The sequence below is a fragment of the Myotis brandtii genome, unplaced genomic scaffold, assembly GCF_000412655.1.
Source record: "Myotis brandtii unplaced genomic scaffold, ASM41265v1 scaffold8, whole genome shotgun sequence".
Classification (NCBI taxonomy): Eukaryota; Metazoa; Chordata; class Mammalia; order Chiroptera; family Vespertilionidae; genus Myotis; species Myotis brandtii.
In genome coordinates this window covers 13,781,900-13,803,553 of record NW_005371219.1, presented here as the reverse complement: position 1 = coordinate 13,803,553, position 21,654 = coordinate 13,781,900, and the positions used below count along the sequence as shown (strand labels likewise).

At 33.8% G+C, this 21,654-nt stretch overlaps 1 protein-coding gene across 8 annotated transcripts in view; it reads right to left on the bottom strand.

Moving 5' to 3' along the window:
- The window catches only part of ASCC3 (activating signal cointegrator 1 complex subunit 3), a 255,129-nt gene that overhangs the window by 186,479 nt on the left and 46,996 nt on the right, over window positions 1-21,654 (bottom strand). For 5 of the 8 annotated variants that reach the window (XM_014531334.1, XM_005883805.2, XM_014531335.1 and 2 more), the window contains 5 exons: window positions 19,620-19,827; window positions 18,776-18,917; window positions 18,068-18,193; window positions 5,000-5,200; window positions 4,399-4,539 (listed from right to left, as the gene is read on the bottom strand). In XM_014531334.1, coding sequence (XP_014386820.1) covers window positions 4,399-4,539; window positions 5,000-5,200; window positions 18,068-18,193; window positions 18,776-18,917; window positions 19,620-19,827 — 818 coding nt within the window. Of the gene's footprint in view, window positions 1-4,398; window positions 4,540-4,999; window positions 5,201-18,067; window positions 18,194-18,775; window positions 18,918-19,619; window positions 19,828-20,647; window positions 20,828-21,654 lie in introns of those variants that run through there. The other 3 variants (XM_014531336.1, XM_014531337.1, XM_014531338.1) reach the window with 3 other exon arrangements.

Sequence of the window (21,654 nt, the reverse complement as noted above, 5' to 3'; positions counted from 1 at the left end):
TGACCCTAACAGCAGAATGACTGGGAATGACTGGTCACTATGACACACACTGACCACCAGGGGGCAGACACTCAATGCAGGAGCTGCCCCCTGGTGGTCAGTGCGCTCCCACGGGGGGAGCTCTGCTCAGTCACAAGCCAGACTGACGGCTGCCAGTATAGCGGTGGTGGTGGGAGCCTCTCCTGCCTCCTCAGCAGCATTAAGGATGTCCGACTGCAGCTTAGGCCTGCTCCCCACTGGCAAGTGGACATCCCCCGAGGGCTGCCGGGCTGCCAGAGGGATGTCTGACTGCAAGCTTGGGCCCGATCGCCCAGGGAGCAGGCCTAAGCCAGCAGGTGGACATCCTCCGAGGGGTCCCAGACTGCAAGAGGGCATAGGCCAGGCTGAGGGACTCCCCCGGAGTGCACAAATTTTTGTGCACCAGGCCTCTACTTATTTTATAAATATAAATGAATGTTGCTGTTGTAAGACGCAGGCAAAAAAAAAAGTACTCACAGTGTTCATACAGAGTTTTGAAGAGTGGGTAAGATTTGAACAAATGTCATTAAATAAAGGAAAGCATCATAAAAAAAAAGAGAAAATGTCTGAGGAAACTTACTAAATTAGAAAAAATGTTATTTGAGTATTGTTATCGTAGAAAAAGCAAAAATGGTCCAGTAATAAGTTATATTGGAAAGCAGATTGGATGTAAGGTGGGAAACCAGGCTGGATGTAGATTGTGGAGAATCCAATGTCATGTACAAGGCGCTTTCCAATGCAATAATGACTCTCAAAACATTTTGATTTGGGACTCCTTTGCACTCTTAAAAATTACTGAGACCCCCAAAGAGCTTTTGTTTCTGTGGGTTATATCTATGAATATTTCTTATGTTAGAAATTCAAACTCAGGAATTTTTACAACTCAAGAATGTAAAGTACTGATTCCATTAGCTGTCAGTAACACAATCATACATTATGCAGCCCCTGGACTGCATAAGACTAAATACTTGTCATTATGCAAGTGAAAGAAAATAACATCATAATATTAATATGAATATCAGTTTTAACCTTGTGGATCCCTGAAAGAGTCTTAGCAATCTCTGAGTGAACCCATGCCACATTTTGAGAGCCTCTGCTCTCCAGCAAAGGGATTGACAAAATCAAGTCTGTTAATAGTGCGCAGAAAGACTAAAGCAGAAATATACAGAGGAAAGGCCCTGGATTTCACGTAACAGTGAGAAAGATTGACAAAGCTAAACTTAATATTTACAATAAATTTCTTAATGCTATTTTTTTAATCTCCAAGCAATAAAAGAGGAATAATTTGACTTAATTTCTTCCCTAAACTTCATTGTAGTCACCAGGATACAAAATTCACTTCTTTAAGTAAGACACATCATAAGCATGGTCTCATGCTCTAGAATGGTTCCAATTTCAGGAAATTTAACTGTTACTAGAGATAATTTGAAAAATATCGGATTTTGATTTAATGCATATGCCTTTACCAAGATATTATAAAAGTAAAATCACACACCAAAAAAATGATCTAACAGTCCATGTTCTGATGTGTAGTTTTTGAGATTTGATCTCTGCAATTACATGTTCAGAGCTCCCTTGGAGCAGCCTCGGAACCCAGCATACATAATGCCACTTTATGAAAATATGAACAAGCTTTCAAAACCAAATGTGTCCATAAATAAGGAAACTGGACATAATATTGAACTGTGTTATACAAATGTGTAAAACTCCCTTTTCTTTATTGAATAAACTTAAAATTTTAAACATGATTCAGGTCATTGTGTTAAGTGCACAAGTTATATAAAAAGAATCAAAATTTGTTAGAGAAAGTTACTCTATGTAAACATATAGTTTAATGAAATCAAATTTAGAATGCTTCAAGGAAAAAGCTAAATTATATCTAATCTCTCAAATTTCACAGAGAATAATATAAATTTGATCATATATCAAAGACTAAAGAACATCCTTTTGATTAAAAGGTACTTTAAGAAATTATTAAAATAGCTCCAGGCAGGTGATACTAAACTAATGATGATAAAAGCATTATGCATTTAATGTATCGATATAATTATTAGTTTTTAGAAAAATTAATTTGGAATAATAAGATTCTACAAAAATGTTATGGGATAAAATGCATGGGTTTGAATCAACTTTTAAAAAATTATCTATAAAAGGCAACTGGTAAAATTGACACCAATATCGATTATAATGCACTCATCTTTATTAACCCCAAAATACATTTAACTGGAACCTGTTTTTTTTTGTCATGTGGTTCAGCGTACCTGTTATCTGTTGTAGTGGGTTGAATGGTAACACCCAAAAAGATATTCACCCAGAAATTGAATGTAACCTTATTTGGAAAAAAGGCTCTTTGCAGATATAACCAAGGTAAAACATCTTGAGATGTATTCATATTGGATTTGGAAAAGGCCTCAATCTAATGAATAGTGTTCTTAGAAGAGAAGAGTAGGAGAAAGGACACCCAGGGAAGAAGGCCATGTGAAGACAGAGGCAGAGATTGGAGGGATGTGTCTACAGACCAAGAAATGCCAAGAATTGCCAGCAGCCACCAGAAACTAAGAGAGAGATATGGAAAAAAGTACTCTGTCAGAGCCTCCAGAAGAAACTAACCCTGCTGACACCTTGACTTGGGACTTCTGACCCCAGAATTGTGAGAGTTAAGTTTGTGTTCATTTAAGTTTTTCAGCTTATAGTAATTTGTTTTGGTGGCCCAAGGAAACATTTAATACACCTTCCAATCACATTTTAAATCAATGTTCATTCAATGTTCCAAAAGCTATTATCATCTATTTTCTATCAAACTCCCCTGAATTACCCCATTATATTTGGTCATTTGGCATTTTATTTATTAAAAGTACTATAAACATCACCTACTTACATGTTGCATCCATTAATGATAAGCTAGTTGTATATCTAACACTAGAGGCCCGGTGCACGACATGTGTGCACTTGGGGGGAAGGGAGAGGTCCCTCAGCCTGGCCTGCACCCTTTAGCAGTCTGGAAGCCCTCAGGAGATGTTCAACTGACAGCTTAGGCCCGCACCCCACGCCCTCTATCAAACATCCTTATTGCTGCTGCAGAGGCGGGAGAGGCTCTTGCCACTGCCGTTGCACTTGCCAGCCATCAGCCTGGCTTGTGGCTGAGCAGCGCTCCCCCTGTGGGAGCACACTGACCACCAGGGGGCAGCTTCTGCATTGAGCACCTGCCCCCTGGTGGTCAGTGCACATCATAGTGACCGGTGGTTCCGCTGTTCAGTCGATTTGCATATTACCCTTTTATTATATAGGATAGTTTTTGCCTACTCAATCATAAGATCCTTGAGGGCAGGAACTGTGAATCTTAAATGTTTTTGCTGTCATGCATGTCACCTATTGGAGTACTTTATCCAGAGCATGATTAAGTAACTTCCTATGTGATGAAATAAAGAATGACCAAAAACTTTTCCTTTAATTAAATAATCCAAATGGAATGTTTTAGGAGACTAGGGCTGTGGTCGGCAAACTCATTAGTCAACAGAGCCAAGTATCAACAATACAACGATTGAAATTTCTTTTGAGAGCCAAATTTTTTAAACTTAACCTATATAGGTAGGTACACTGTTATTAACTTAATTAGGGTACTCCTAAGCTGGCCTTTGCTAAAAATGTCCTCAATCTGATTGAGGTATGTTCGCTGAGGTCGACCCCTTCCAACTCTCCTATCCACACTCGTTTTGTATACTTGTTTCATCTATCTCCTTTCGTTCATCATCTCTATATGTCCAAACCATTTCAACATACCTTTCTCAATCCTCGACACTACATCTTCTTTCACTCCAAAACGTCTACCGTCGCCTGACCGACCGACACCCCCCACTTCTTCTAACGCCACTTCTTCAAAATAGACTCGTCCAGGCCGAAACCGACTTCTGCGCATGGGCCACAAAGTTTCAATCACACCGTTCGTGCGCGCCCGCACGTGGTATTTTGTGGAAGAGCCACACTCAAGGGGCCAAAGAGCCGCATGTGGCTGGTGAGCCGCAGTTTGCCAACCACTGTACTAGGGGAATCATCTAAATATCTACATATTATTCTGCTCTTACAATTGAAGTCTGTCTTATCCTTACTCCCTTGTGTTTCAAAAGAACATTTATTGTCAACAGACTTAAAATCTATACCAGGAATCTAACTTAAGATATAGCAAAAATCGCAGAAGTTAGAAGGGATACCATAAAACGAAGCCCCACCATAAACCTCTTTTGTAGAAGATGTGGTTATAAACAAAGTTCATTAAATTATGTGTTTATTATGTTTATAGTTACTTCAGATATAGCTATTTAGCAATTTTCACAATTACCTGAAAAAAAAAAGGTATTTTAAAAATGTAAGTATGCAACATACCTGAGTACGTAAAATTTCACTTTTTGACAACTGCATATCACCAGTCAATTCTTTCACAACGAGGCCCAGTGGCTGTAGACGTTTGCTGAAGTAATTTGTCATTTCAGCTGCCAAGGCCTTCATTGGAGCAACATACACAATCTGTACCAAAGAAACACTAGCTTGACGAATGAGCAAAAACTACAATGTCATTTGTTTTACAGTGGTCAATACGAGCCATAATTTATTGCAAAATATGATTCTGACCACTTCTAGTGAAAAACCTTAATAGTGATATATGAAAAGTACTTACCTTTGTTGGATAAGTATACAGCTATTTAAAGGACAATGGAATTTGTTTATACAGCCTTATCACTTGGAAAATTCTTTCTGCTTCAAAGTTAAATGTATTTTCATAGATTTTTCACAGGATTAATGGGATTTTCATAACACAAGCATAGATTGCCTTAATAGCAATAAAGTAAATCAAGCAGCATTCTTTATGTGATTTCATGTACAATAATCCTAAAAGACTTACGGATTTTATATAACATCTACAACGACCAAATAATTTTTAATTTTATAATTTAAAAAGCTGTTATCTGGCTTGTTGATTTCCTACCTTAAATTCATTCTTTTTGATAACACCTTGTTGAAAATGTTGTCGAATTTCATGCAAAACTGTAAGCATTGCAATGTTGGTCTTTCCAGCTCCAGTGGGGGCACAAATCAGCATGTTCTCATTGGTGTTATAGGCAGTCTCAAAGACAATTGACTGAATTCTATTGAGTCTCCTCATTCCTTTAAAAGCCAGCTGACCAATCTAAAAAAGACATGACCCATTATAAATAATAATGTGACGGACCCATACAAAACAGTAAATACAAACATTTACTTCCCTTGATTAAAAGCAATAATATAACACACAAATGACTAATTTGTTCAGTCTCTCAATGTGTCCTATATTTAAATGAAAGTATGTGCAATTGAGAGCAATTCACAACTATTATACAATTCTAATAATGCATTTGGGAATTGCAACTCACTAAATTTGAAAACAGTATGATAACGGATCTATACTTGTATCTTTGTACACAATCCTAAGTATAAAACAATGACAAGTTAATAAGGTAAGGAAACAAAACTAAACATAGGTATCTTTTGAATATACATGATATTCTAGTTTATTTATATTGAAGATGAGTAATGAATGTGCAAACCAGAACTTCCTGGTGATATAAATCAATGAAAATTTCTATTTCAATATCTTATGGATTGTTTTAAAAAAAACTTTTTGAAAAGGCAGCTATAATCATAGGAATAACAGCTACAGATTACATTTATTCAGAGCTTACACTATAGCATACACAATTGTAAGCACTTTGATATAGTCCTTATTTCATCATGAGAACAATTCTATGGTATAGGTACTATTGTTATGTTGTTTTAATAGAGAAAAAAATTAAGACAGTGTGTGCCCTAAACAGGACCCTTCAAAATGTAAACCCTTGTTATCCTTCACCACTGCTATTCTATGTACAATGCTCTGAGATCCTTTGTGATTTTGCACTATCTATAATGTCTTCCCTAACACTGAGAAAGGCATCATTATCACTCAAGTTCAAGTTCAACTGTAATCTCTGGCCGTCTCTAATTCCTTAAGCAATTATTACATTTACTTATTTATACTTTGCCATATTTAAAATGATTTAAGAAACTTCCTTTTCTCTCAGCAGCTAGACATTCATACAGCCCTGTTTTTATATTGTCATTATGACCCTTAACCACAAATATTGAAATGATTTGTTTATATGTATATATGGCCCACTGGATTGAAACTAAGGATTCAGTTTTATTACTCTTTATATTTCCCTAGTACCTAACCAATTGCTGGGAACATAATAAGCCTGTAAATAAATTTTTATTGACTAATAAATAAATTGAATGAATGAAGGGGAAAGTCTTAAAAAGATATGCACTGCATACTTATCATCCTCTAAAGAAAGAGTAAACTAGAACTAACCAAAATAGGTATATAGCAGTTCAAAACAAAACTCTATTCAACCATAAATAAAAAACTTACTTCTTATATGCTTAAAGATAACAGTTCAAGCAAGAAGTAGACTAAAACCTTAGAAGAATATCTGACAAACAAACCTATTTTATATGGAAGTTTACAACACTGTATTAAAGTAGACTCATAACTATTATTATACGAAGGATATATCGATTTAAGCATTCATTTTCTTAACAAAAGTTAGAGTGTCTAAAATGAGCCATACAATGTATTAGTTGTGATTTTTTTTAAAAAGTGTGTTAGAATTTATATTACATCATTTTAATTTTCTATAGTAAAGATAAACTATGTGCTGAGGTATCCAAGGGAAAAGTCACTAAGAAGAATGCCATTTCGGGTAGAAGAAAAAAAATATTAGAGAAACACAAAGAAGTAGTTAAATGTTAGTAATTGTGTGATAGAGATGGGAAAGTTGGCCATGACCAAACTATGAAGTCCAGACTACATAGAGAATCCTCTAGAAACCTCTAAAGTTTTTCCTGAAAGACAATATAAAGAAATTAGCAAAGGAAACCGAGGCCTCGAGCAGTTAAATAACAGTCCACCCAAGTCCACACTGCTAACTGTGGAAGAAATGAGACCTGAACTGTTTGTCTTATTTCCAAATACAAACCACCATCAGATTTACTGTTTAAAATAATATATTATACAATGATTTATTTTTCTAGTCAATTAGTGTCTACATTCATTTCCAAAAAACTATGACAAAAGAATACTTAAAATATACTTGCACATATACACTCTGTTAAAGAAACAGCAAGTTTCAAAACAAAATAAAAAACCCTCCAAAAATTTATAAATTATTTCAAACAGCTTATGGTCTACCCTCTTTCCCAAAGAGTTTCTTTTTGTTTCTCATTTTGAATTTATGAAAATTAATGAAATAATTGTCATCATTAAACTTGTTGGTAAAAAATAAAATGAATGTGTAAAGACAGCAATTGCAACAATATATTAAAATTGTCATTAGAGGACTAGTATATTTCTAATTGTGTCTGAGAGCTAGCTACTAGAACATGAGAAATTAAGTTAAAGTTCATTATGCATAAGGGATTTCTTCTATTTGAATAATATTCAAATTATATTCACAAATACCTTAAAACAAAAGAGTGTGGTTATATCAAAACTATTTTACTCCCAATTTAGAAGTATGTAATAATAATATTCACTGCTTTATTCATAATGTCTAATTAAATGGTGCTAACAATCATTGCTTCCAAACATTTGTTATTCCTCTAATAAAAGAAATATGTATTGATTTTATGCATTAATGAATGCATAATGTTAAATTGCAACTATTTTTCTAAGCATTTTAGGATTTGCTTTTATTCAGAAAACTGAGTGTCTCATGGTTCATTTATCATAAAGGTTTCATGTTTGGCCCAGATAGTCATTCTAAAGATATATAATTTTCACTTTTAATTGGTCTTAACTAAGCATTTTCAAAATATGCCATAATCAGCAGATCAAAAGTATTTTAAATGTTAAAGCTTCCTCCTAAATCCACTTGTCTATATATATATTTTGGATTCATCAGACTACTACTAGTAGTGGATCACCACTGTCCAACAGAAATATAAGGCATGACAAATAAGGTAATTCCATAGAAAATATGTATCTAAAATCCCTTATCAAAGACTGGCTACATAGGCTGCTCTCAAGTGCACACTGTATTTTTCAAAATAATCTGATGCTATTTACCTGGAAGATCAACAATGTACCCTAAACATCCTTTGTTAATTGTTTATAATAATCAAATATAGGTACTTATGCATCCAGTAAATTAAAAAGCATTAACAAGGTATCTAAGATGAAGCCAGAACAATGCCATACCTTCCAATCTAGTATATGTATCAGATGCTTAAGTTTAACATATTCTCACAGTAAACATTACAATTTCAGCATATATTTAGAAAAAATAATATAGATACCCAAGACATACACTGCATAACTTTAATAGTTTGTTTCCTCTGGATTCATGTGGTTTAAGTACAAAGTTTGAGAGATGATTACAACTCAGAGGATATGATCAGCACACTCAGTCCAAGCTCTATATGCTAGAATCTCATATCTCTAATATTCTTCACAAACCATGCTAAAACCATAAATCACTTAACAGCCATGGGATTTAAAAAAAAAAACACAACAATTTACATGAATACCTTCCTTAACATCTTGGAGTATTCACTAGGTAATTAGTGGAAACAGAGAGGTAGGAGGATACACATATATTTCTGAGGTACAACCAACGATTTGATGCTGAGCTAAATGTGAGAGAGTGGAAAGAAGTGAGATATATCAAAGATGACCTTTTTTTCCTTGAGTAGATGGGTGGCAGTTCTATTTATGATGTAAGAAAAGCTAAAAGGACAGACTAAGAGAGGAAAGAAACATTCTATTTGAAAGGCCCATTACATGTCCAAGGAGATATTTCAAACATGCAATTGCATCTCACTTTGGGAGGTCAAGGGTTTTTAAAAATTGCATTTCAGAGAGGTACAATGACTTTCCAAGTTTACATAGTCATAGCACTCTTTAACTAAAAATAAACACTCTACTAAGAATAATGGAAGCCTAAACATCAGACACCTTATTGGTAGGGAAATCTTAATTACTGGAACTATATATTAAAAAAATAAAGTAGTCCCACTAATAAAAAAAAATCAGAATGTTTAAAAAACTTTAAATATTCCTAGTGTGGATCACCACTGTCCAACAGAAATATAATGCACACCAAATAAGTGCATTTAAAATTTTGAAGAGAAACATTATAAAACATTTTTAAAAAGTGAAATTAATGTATATAAAATAGTTTTTTATGCATCAATAAATAATGAAACATTTTGCATTATTTATTCATATTAAGTCTGAGAAATTAGTATATTTTTACACTTAGAGCACTTCTCAACCCAGACTAACCATATTTCAAATGTTCAACAGCCACATGTGGCTAGTGATTACCGTGTTAAACAGTGCAGCTCTAGACAGCATCCGGATTACTGACATAATGTTTTAAACTTGATAACTACACTGTCAGAACATAACAGACTACATTGCAGGAAAGGCTCTTAGGGAAATATCCAAAATCCTTAACTTGGTCAGAAAAGCCCTGCCATAATCTGAGTCATGGAATGTAGAAGAACTACATTATAAACTTTCAATATTGGGATGTTTGGGGAAAGAAAAAGAACATTAGTTTTCTTTTTTTTTTTTAATATTGCCTCCTGCAAATCTCCTACTGGGGATGTGCCTGCAACCCAGGTACATGCCCTTGACCGGAATCGAATCTGGGACCTTTCAGTCCGCAGGCCGACGCTCTATCCACTGAGCCAAACCGGTTTCGGCAAAAAGAACATTAGTTTTCATCTGACCTCTTCTTCTCTATGAATTTATCCTTAGGAAGCAAAGAAACCAGAAAACAAGTAACCATTTATTGACTCTGTTAAAAAATGGAATTAAAGCTGATTAAATCACTACTACTTATTTCTGCATTCCAACCTCAAAGTCTAAAATAAAACAGTTAAGTCTAAGCATCTACCACATACAACAATGGTTCCAACAGAAGTTTCATTTCTCAGCTTTTTTTTTAAAGATTGACAAATACTTCCCCTGATCACATAAAATCATTTATATTCTCTAAAGTGCTAAATGATAAATATAAGGAGTTATTTTTTCCTCTACAGTGGTTCTCAACCTTCTGGCCCTTTAAATACAGTTCCTCATGTTGTGACCCAACCATAAAATTATTTTCGATGCTACTTCATAACTGTAATGTTGCTACTGTTATGAATTGTAATGTAAATATCTGATATGCAGGATGGTCTTAGGCGACCCCTGTGAAAGGGTCGTTCAACCGCCAAAGGGGTCGTGACCCACAGGTTGAGAACCGCTGCTCTAGAATATGAAACTACATAGAGTTAGGACTTATGTTGTTCATCTTTGTCTCCCTAATACCTAGCATAGTACCTGGTACAAAGCAAATATTCAGTGATGTTGTTTTTTCTGTATTTGCTTTAGCTGAGTCCTAATGGTATTAAATCATAATACCATTTTTGAGCTATATCACTGAAGAATTTTTATAAATAAAATAATGCATAAGACACTTTGTGTTAAACACAATGACTATCTCCAGGACAGGAGATTGGTATAAATTTTTCTGCTCACATTATTTAAGCTTGACAATTGTTTTCCATCAGATATTATAAATACTAGCCAAATTACCTTTTTTCTACACTCATTCACTGCAGTCTCCAGTGAAACTAGTGACCTTGAATTACATCAGCTCCTGTTACATTTGTTCTGGGAATACCCCAAAAATGTGTTGTTTTAAAATATAATTTTTACAATTTTAAAATCCTCCCGACATTAAGACAGCATTAGAAAAAATCAGTTAAAATCATGCTTATTTCTTTGTATTAGGTGCATAAGAATTATAGGGAATTCTTGGGACTTTACAGTGCAAGTAGGGATCCCCTTTTACCACACATAATAGGACTCTAGGTCATTGCTATTCACATAGAAGGTTATGTTCAACTTAGTGGACTGTGCCAGCATTTTTAAAGAAAACAATGTGAAAGAAAAAGAAAGTAGTACAATGTATCACATATGATAAGGGTAAATACTGATTCATGAAAATTTTATTTGTGTTTGTGTTATACTGAATCACAATGGAAAATAATTTTTTAATGTGAGCTGTAATAAAAAATTTGGAAACCCATTGTTAAGATACTCACTTTCCAGTGAATACAAATGCATTCTTTCAAAATATGGCCTATTTCATTTTAAGAATAAAAACCTTTCTTTCACAAATGCTTACAAACTTGGGCTTAGTAATTTCACTTTTTTAGAATACACCCAAAACATACTTGCACATCTGCAAAACTATGTATGCAAAAGATTACTCATCAGAAAATTATTTGTGGTAGCAAAAACTAGAAACAATCCAAACGCCATCAATACACGACCACTTGAATAAATTAGGGCACAGCCACACAATAGATTGCATGCAGCCATAGAACAGAATAGGAGTGTTTTCTATTTACTAAGATGAAAAGAATCTCCTTATGTGAAAAAAAAGCAAGATGTAGAACAATATTATAGCATCCTAGTTTTTTTTCTTTAAAGTTGGTGGGGTAGGAAACAGGGAATAAGAATCTGTATTTATATTTGCTTGTAGACATTCATACAAAAAATACATATGATCTAAATACAATGATTATTAATGGAAAACAGATGGGGAACAGATATAAATAAGAAAAATTTTACTACATAAAAATTTCTAGTTTTTGAAATGTGACGATATCTATGAAAAAAAAAGGAAAAGAAAAGATACACAAAGAAATACAACTGATTCTTTTAAGAAATAATAAAATTAAATAAGCATCTGAATAAACGAAAAAGCCTACATGAGCTCTCAAGCATTACAAAAGTATTATAAGTTATTCCTAGAGTTTTACCATCCGAAGACAAAAAGGTAAATTGGATTACTCTTCTAGCAGCCCTTCGAATTATTTTAAATACTAGAGGCCCGGTGCACAAAATTCATGCACTGTGGGGGGGGGTGTCCCTCAGCCCAGCCTGCACCCTCTCCAATCTGGGACCCCTTGGGGGATGTCCCACAGGGATTGGGCCTAAACCGGCAGTTGGACATCCCTCTCACAATCCAGGACTGCTGGCTCCCAACTGCTCGCCTGCCTGCCTGCCTGATTGCCCCTAACTGCTTCTGGCTGCCAGCCTGATCACTCCCTAACTGCTCCCCTGCCAGCCTGATCGATGCCTAACTGCTCCCCTGCCAGCCTGGTCGCCCCTAACTGCCCTCCCCTGCCAGCCTGGTCGCCTCTAACTGCCCTCCCCTGCAGGCCTGGTCGCCCCCAACTACCCTACCCTGCTGCCTGATCACCCACAACTGCCCTCCCCTGCCGGCCACCTTGTGGCGGCCATCTTGTGACCACATGTGGGTGGCCATCTTGTGCCAGAGTGTGATGGTCAATTTGCATATTGCTGCTTTATTATATAGGCTTATTTTTTAATATTTATTTATTATCTTAAGTTTTACATATGTCTCCTTTTTCCCCAATTGACCCCTTATTATTCTTATTTTAAAGATGAAGAAACTGGGGCATGGAGTGATTAAAGAACTCCTTCAGGGATAGATGAATGGACAGTAAGCAAGGCAAGGACTGGAACTCAGATATGCAACACTGAAGTCCAAATTAAAAGTCCAAGTTAAAAACTTGTAAACTTTACTGATTTCATTACTCTAAATCTTTATACTTTATGCAAACTTTTTAATCAAGTAACTTAATTTCATCAAATATAAAAATACAAAGTCAATAAAAATACTGACCATTCTAAGAATCGGAAAACTGCAAAATAGAAAAATGATTTTTATTTATCTGAGTATTTAAGACTTTTTAAAAATTGACTATTTTTGGTAATTTTTGTATCTTCATATCTTATATAATAAAAGCCTAATATGCAAATTGTCCCCTCGACCCGGAGTTCAACCGCTCGCTATGACGTGCGCTGACCACCAGGGGTCAAAGCGGAACATAGCACGTGTCAGCAACACAGCGCTGGCAGTGGGCAGCAGTGGAGGCTCTGCTGGCCCTGATGGGCCCCGAGAGCGGGACCGTGGCGGGATGGTGAATGAGGTGAGCAGGAGGCACAAGGCCAACGCAGTACGAGCAGGGCCCAATCGCCCCACCAACTGCCCCGCAGACAGCGACTAGTGGTGGTGGGTGGGGAGGGGCGCAGGACCACCACCTGGCTTCCAGGCACTGAGGGAGCTGGGCGGGGAACCAATGACTCAGGCCGAGGGGGTCATGCGGGGGTTGGGGGCCCATGTGCTTCCCATAGTTCAGCTGGGACCTGCCCTTCCATGCCAGACACTGGAGCTTCTGGCCAGGCCTAGGGACTGTACCCATGCATGAATTTCATGCACCGATCCTCTAGTATATTATATATGTCACATATAAATGATTAACATTAATAAACTTACATATCATTTAACTTAAAAATTCCATTTTAAAAAATTTATCCAAATTAAACTAACTGAAATAAGAAAGCCAGATAAATAATCAAGCACAAAGATATTTGCTATATTAGCATTTATAATAAAAAGAAGTTGAGTATCTATTCATCTGGGCTGATTAAATAATTCATGATACATGCTTCATGAATTACAGTAGTTAAATAGAAGAAGATATACATATGTTATTAGGTAAATGTATCTGAAAAGAAAAAAGGTATGCCACAGCCCTGACTGGTTTGGCTCAGTGGATAGAGCGTTGGCCTGCGGACTGAAGGGTACCAGGTTCGATTCCAGTCAAGGGCATGTACCTTGGTTGCGGGCACATCCCCAGTAGGGAGTGTGCAGGAGGCAGCTGATCGATGTTTCTCTCTCATTGATGTTCCTAAGTCTCTATCCCTCACCCTTCCTCTCTGTAAAAAATCAATAAAATATATTTTTTTTAAAAAAAGGTATGCCATAGAATAGTAAAATAATGAATTAAATATAGTTTAATACAAAAAGATATGAAAAGATACATATATCAAACTGTTCCACTGGAACTGGGATTATAAAGAAACTTTCACTTTCTATTACATTTTAGATACTATATTTTTGTAGTGAATGATTTTATAATCAGCTCTATAAAATACTTTTCTGTTTAGATAAAAAATATTTATATTAGGAATAAACAAAAGGAGATCTATAATTCAATATTGTCTTAATGTTTTAAAAACAATGATTTATTGCTTTATAGATATAAATATCTAATATTTTAATGTAAACTCCAAATACCTGATTCATCTTGTTTTTCATTATGGCATAAAAAGAGTCCTTCATCTTTACCAAACACCAAATTTCCAATATGTACGCTCACTTGAAAAAGCACTGAGAAATTACTACGTTCTGTTAATTAAGAGACAAGAAGTGCATGGCCACTGTTGATTTCTCTTTACTAAAGATTCGTGTGCTTTAATGTTTCATGACAATAATTCATTTTGAATCAGACAATCTGGGTGGAGGAAATTATGTTTTAGCAACAAAAGACCTCAGGAGAGTAATCTACTATTAAATCTTTGAAAGAAGTGAGATTGTAAGATTTTGTGACAATAAGATGAGTTAGTTATTTTGTAAAATGAAATCGAGCCATATTTTATTACATACAAAAAAGCAATAAGAAATTGCAATGCATAATTCATAAATCTTTCATATTATTTAATGGGATGCATTTACACCATTTAAAAGTGTAACCAAAAATACTTAACATGCCCACATATGTCAATTCTTAAAAATTCTCTCATTCTGAAAACATTCCACCCAAGAAGCATAATGACAACAAAACCCCAACTAAATAAACAGATGGCCCTTCTCTCCTCCCTCCCTGATGACAAAATGATAAATAAAAAGCTATCACTGCCTGTCCTTGAAGAGAAAAACACAAGGAGAGAAAAACAAACAACAGCAATATCACGTTTTATGAGAATTTAAAGTATAATGTGAGTCAGGAGGACACTAATTTCCCAGGTATGAGTTAAGGCTTGAATGCTAAGGAAAACTAAAGAAGTCTCGTGAGGAGATTTAAAAGACAAACTTTGGCTTCACAATCATAACAAACTCCACTGATAAACCAACAAAATTGCACACATGTTTCTACCAGCACACTCTTAATAATAATTCAATATGTCAGATGTCACTCTGAAACACCTTCACCAAGCTGCTATGCCAAGTCACATTCACAGTTGCAAGAAGACAGTAAACAACATGGTTGGAGCAAAGCTATGGGTTTGATTGGGCTAGGTTTGGTTTGCTTTAGACAGAAACACCATAATAAGTGAGGGCTGGTTTCACAAAACCAGTATTATAATTACGTATACAAACTTCAGAGGCTTAAAGCAGAAGTGAAAAGCTAACAATCCAGTACTTTCTATGATCTTAATATATTATTTTCATAAGGGGGGTGAACTCATACTGACGTGTGCTATACTAGTATGTATCCCTCCAGGATGTCACTATAAGTGTTGTAGCTTATTTCATTGGCACTGCTGTCTACTTGGCCCAAATTGTGGGACCTGCCTTATAATAAACAGCTGCACTTCTAATCATGGCAATAAAACAGAAGCCAAAGAGTCTATGTCAAATTCTGTTGAATCCCACATAGAAAATGTCATTTTCAGTTTCTTGGCTGATATTTATGGCAATAACTGGTTTCAGCTCTGACTTTAACCTTTAAATTATTTTCACCAGCTTGCCTGAAATCTTTTAAAGAGAGTAAAGTGTTTGGACTTAATATGGTCAAGCTCACAAAATGTTACAGATATTAAATTACAGGTAATTTTTTAATTTACATTTTACAGTACATGACTTTAAACTTTCCAAAACTAATTAAATAAAGCAAGAATGTCATTTTAAATGTACATCTCCTTAAACAAGAAAGTTTCACCAACAGAACCCTCAAGGAAATTGATCCACTTGCATTCAATCTAACTGTATTTGAATAATTTATTATGAGATCAGGTCAAGATTTCATTTAATATAAGTAACATAGTAAAAACATGTTATATAAATGAAAGTATTAATAACTTATTTAGAACAGTCAGTTCAACAGACAAATTTGTATGTGTGTGTATTCCAATATTCCAATGCTTAACGACATGCATGGTATTGCTTTCCTAAAGAACAAAAATTTAGAAATACCTACTTAAATTGGTACATTTAAAAATTTATATTTTAAATACACAATTTGATGTCCTTAACTCATTTCCATAAAGTAATCTCAGAATTATTTTTATTGGGGACTTATAAATTGCTTTCTTAAATTAGAATGTACTACTTATTTCCCCACATGAAATCTGAAGCTCACTTGGAAGGGTTCCAAATATACTACACCCACTAAACAAAAGAGTAAGTTAAGGACCCAAAGACTGCTGGAGAGGAACTCAGCTGAGGGTTTGCAGAGGAGGCCAATGCTTTGAGAGCAAGTTTCTTATACTTGGGGTACGGAAGTAAAATAAGAAATATTTATCAATTAAAATCAATCCAGAAATACCACAAATGACCGAATGTTTAAGAAGATAGAGCAAGGAACAGCAACTATGGCTACAGGGCCAAATCTGGCCAGAGGCCCATATATTTTAATTTTTTATAGCCTATAAACTAAGAATGGTTACTATATTTTGAAAATATATTTTAATAAAAAGGAAGAAAATAATAACTATGAAACAGAGACCCTATGTGGTCTACAAAGCCTAAAATAATTACTATCTGCCCCTTTACAGAAATAAACATGAATGAAAACTTACTTAGAAATAAGTATGAAAGAAAAATAAGAAGCCTGATTAATTCATTATATAGACAATGAATGTCAATGCTTTTACATAAAAAAGTATAGTACTGAGTATAGAAAATGAAATAAATCTTAATGATAATGCTTATAAGGACTGGTAAGATCTAAAAAAATTATGTATATAATTATTTAATTCCATAGGCTCTCAGCCCTGGCTGCATTTCAAAATCACCTACAGAGTGTCAATACCATCTTCAAAATATAGATATCTTGGCCCCTCCCAAGAAATTATAACTAAATACTAGTATGGGCCAAAACATTTGGATTTTGAAAAGTTATACAGGTAATTCTAATACACAGAATGAAACCCACTAATAAAAGTTTAATTACAATTTTGGTCTACTATAAAAATTTATTTTAGAAAAGAACTTAAAATTGTAACAATAAAGAATTGTAATAACGGCATAAAATGGAATACTGTATGGTGAGTAAAAATAATGCTAAAAATTTATGCCTATTGACATAGAAAGATATATGTAAGGATATATACAAACACACAAAAATGTATATTATATAATTCAATTTTTGTAGAACAAAATACACACACTCACATATATATAGAATGGAGTCAATTTTGACTGGTTGTCATTATACTTTATGCTGCTCTTTTTGCTTGCCTATAGGATATGATATTTCTGAATGACTACTCATATATAAAAACAAAGCAACTTCACTTTGGTAATAGAAAAGATTAACTTTAAATAATATTATATACTTTGAACTAAATTAAGAAATGTTTTATTTTGAAATAAAGAAAAAATGGCAAAATTTTAACAACTGGTAAATTGAGACAGACAGAGGGTATGTGGAGAATTCTATTCACACAACTTTTCCATAGGTCTGAAATGATTTACAACCTGAGGGGAAATAAATAAAATAGTCCCCCCTTCCACAAAAATTATTACACTTTATTATAGATTGACCATTTGATATCTCAATACAATACATAAACCTTTAGACCATTTTATTTAAGTCAGTTTATATAGGTTGAACCAATTATTAGTTGAAAGAACCAAAATAAACATGAAATATAGAAATATGTACACAGAAATGTACATAAATGTTTAATGTATAAAGAAATGTATGTACATATGCAGTTTTTAAAATTTAAACTCTCCTACTATACATCTTTAGTAACCAACTGCCTATGTCTCTTTATTGTATTAGCTAACTGACCTTGAAAAAGAATTTTTCCAATTCAAATCCATTCATAAATATACCAAGCATCAAAAATATCAACTCTATAAAATGAGCATCTCACCTCATCTAAGTCTTGGATATAAACTGGTTTTTCCTCAAAACCAACTGGCATTGGTTCACTGTGGGGAATCTTTACTTCTTCATACATCTTGTTATTCTCTCTTTGGATTCCTTCTGGCAAAATCATCTATAAACATCAAAAATTAAAATTCAATAATAAAAATAAATGCTCTATAATAAATATTCTTTAGAGAGAGAGAACACTACTGGTTTTACCACACAGCACTAAAAAATAAATTTAGCTACTTTAAAGAAAAAGGAAGGCTAAACAAACAAACAAACAAAAAACAACCATATACACACAAAGCATTCATGTATTAGGTATCTCATATAACATATGAACCATATTATGTTGATGAATCTTAAAGTATACATTAATTAGATGTTATTCTGGAAGACCAATGTACTCACAAAGGTAGGAAAAATATCCAATATATAGTGTAAAGTTTAATCACAAAGCAATGCATTTGCTAAAATTAAAAAAAAAAGTTGCATATAATGAAAGGGAGAACAGATATTTTTTGCATATCTACTATGTGTGAAGAACTTTACATACACTGCATATTTCATTTTCCACAGTATTTTTAAACATAATTTAGCTTAGTATAGTCCACCAGTACTAGAGTAACAAAGGAAACAGGGAAAATCTATGTGTCATTTCCTCACAATAGATATATTATCCCAGAGTGGTTAAACACCAGTGACATACCTTTGCACCAGCAATGAATGCTGATGTTTTCATGGCTTCAGCCTGGGAATCATAAACATGGGGATAACGTATTTTTTCAAAGTCCATGTCCCTCTGCCTGCTCAGAATTGGAACATTTCTAGCATTCAGAAGTGCCTGCTCCCTTTAAATACAAAAACAATAGGCTAAATCTGAAATTTTTATCTTGCAACAAAAAGCATACAGTATTAAATCAAGATCACTATAATAACTATTTCAGGTAGCCTTTCATTATAAAGGAGAAGAAATAAAACTATACAAAGGAACATAATAGCAATCGCAAAATTTTCGGTGAAATCCCACAGGAGTCAACACATTTTTAGGTAAAATCATATTTATAATTTTGTTTGTCAAAATCAATAAAATATATTAAAAAAATAAAAAAAATAAGAAATAAAATAAAAATGGGTTTCAATATTTAAAGATCAAGTATAATAATGCCTTCATTTAATTTTTCTCCTTTCTACTTCTAAATAATAACAGGTAAAAAGTATTCATTAAGCTAGGAAAAGAAACAAATAACTCAAAAAAATTGTGTAGACTTCATAAATATTAACCTAGTGGTGTGTGCACAGTGCCTAAAAATAGTTTACTTCTATAATCTAAATTTCTCACCTATCTAGAAGCAACAAGAACATTCTAATTAAGCAGATCACTGCTTTCTTATCCCATAAAATTATTTTTCATATAACAAAATTCTATTCTTGTAAGAAAATGTAACTAGAAGAATAATATAAATTTGAAGCTAAACTAAAAAATGATAATGATATATAAAAGTAGCAATTACAACACGAGCATTTATTTTTCAGCTGCTGGCTTTTATTACCTTTGTATCCGCAATTCCTTAGGATCGAAGCATGTAAGCCCTTCTCCGGAAATTTCACCATCTTCTCCAGCCTTTTTTTCTCGTCTTGCATTTCTTTTTTCTTCTCGACGATACTGTTTCATTAACTGCTTTTCTTGTTCAGACTGAATAGTGACTTGACATCCATAATTGGGTTTAGCATTTTCTCCTAAAATTTTCTTGCAATTGTCTACAAAACAAATTTAAAACATCATGTTTGGCAAATTTAACTTTTATTAACACCATTTTCCTCCTCACCAAAACCTAAGAACACACAATGCTCTAACAATTCATTTTTTTAAAAACTGGCACATTCATTTGTATGTTTTAAGGAGAGTTTTTAAAAATCACAATATCTAAATGATATTACATAGTAGCTTAAGAAAAATCAGCAGATATTTTCTTCCTATAGACTAAACAGTTTAATGTTATAAATTCTTACATGTAATATCAGAACCTAAAAATTCAATTTTATAATTTTGAAATAAGTTCTCTGCATTTAATTTCAATAAACATAATAATTATCAATACTAATTGGCATTTCCTATTAGCATAATAATCAAATAAAGATATTCTTTACACATTGGATGTTTTCCCAATTAGATGTAATAGGCCTTACTGTGTTAAGTTATTCATATGTTAGTACTTATTTATACATGAAAGAAAATTTGTTAATATTAGCTCAGGACATAGTTAGAAGATAACCAAGGTAAATAAAAAAAGAGGATGGTCCACATTTTCATGGAAATACAAGTTTAAAAAAATAAAATGGAAGAAAGCCAGAACCACTAAGAAGAACCAGGTCAATCAAAGCTCAGTGTTTACAAGTTACAATTTAAACCTGTGGTTTGGTCAACTCAGGAAAGTTTTTCTTCCACAGGATTACCTTCTGTGCTTAATTAAATCTTTCCAAGTAGTAGTATGTTGGCTCACTACAGCCCTAAAGAAACTAACAGGAATGTTGCTGAAAGCAATTCACGTCAATACACATTATTGTATTGAGGACCTACTAAGTTCCAGGCACTGCTACTAAGCTAGGAAGACGATGAAGAATGAGACCTGGTTCATATTCTGAAGGAGCAGCATAGTGCAAGGTATTTTATCAAATTCCAAGATCTAATACAGAACAAGGAAGGAATTAAGCATAGCATTAAAATGGGAAAATCAGCTTTCTAAATTCATCTTAAGTCAAATCTTCACTATTCTCAGATATTTGTCACTACTTCATTACATGATTTTGAATAAGTCATTTTAACTCTCAATCACATGAAAAAAACACCTCTATGTATAATGGCTTTTTATAAGTCTCAAAAAGGAAAGTGAGAAATAAAGATTCATTACATCTCAAAATTATAAAATAAGATATAATCTCATCTAAATACATTAGGACTACTACATTTTACAGTTCTAAAAAAAGTATCTACATCTTACATATCTTACTTTCTAAGTAAGTCTCATAAATCTATTTTAATCATTGAATTTATAACCCACTAACTTTCAGTGTTAGAAAAAGAATGCAGCATTCTAAGTTTCCACATGTACTCTGAACTAAAAGAAAATTAAATTGCAAGGTCACACAATTAGATATTAAGTAGAATTTTAAAAAACACAACTAATGCCATCCACTTATTAAAAATGAATGTTAAAGATGTTGTGTGTGAAACTGAATACTTTTGGTGACATACTAAATGCTACATTAATGTTATTAATATTTTAAACAAATGTGATAGTAACAAAAGCCTATTATACACACTTGTGATTTTATAAATAAGGAAATTAAAAGAAGAAAATGTCTACCTCAAGAATAGCACTATAAAGCCACAACCAGAATGTACAGAATATGTGTCCTGTGAGATTGAACATAATCCTATATAATAAACCCTAATATGCAAATCGACCAAAAGGCAGAACGACTGGTTGCTATGACACGCACTGACCACCAGGGGGCAGACGCTCAATGCAGGAGTTGCCCCTTGGTGGTCAGTGCGCTCCCACAGGGGGAGTGCTGCTCAGCCAG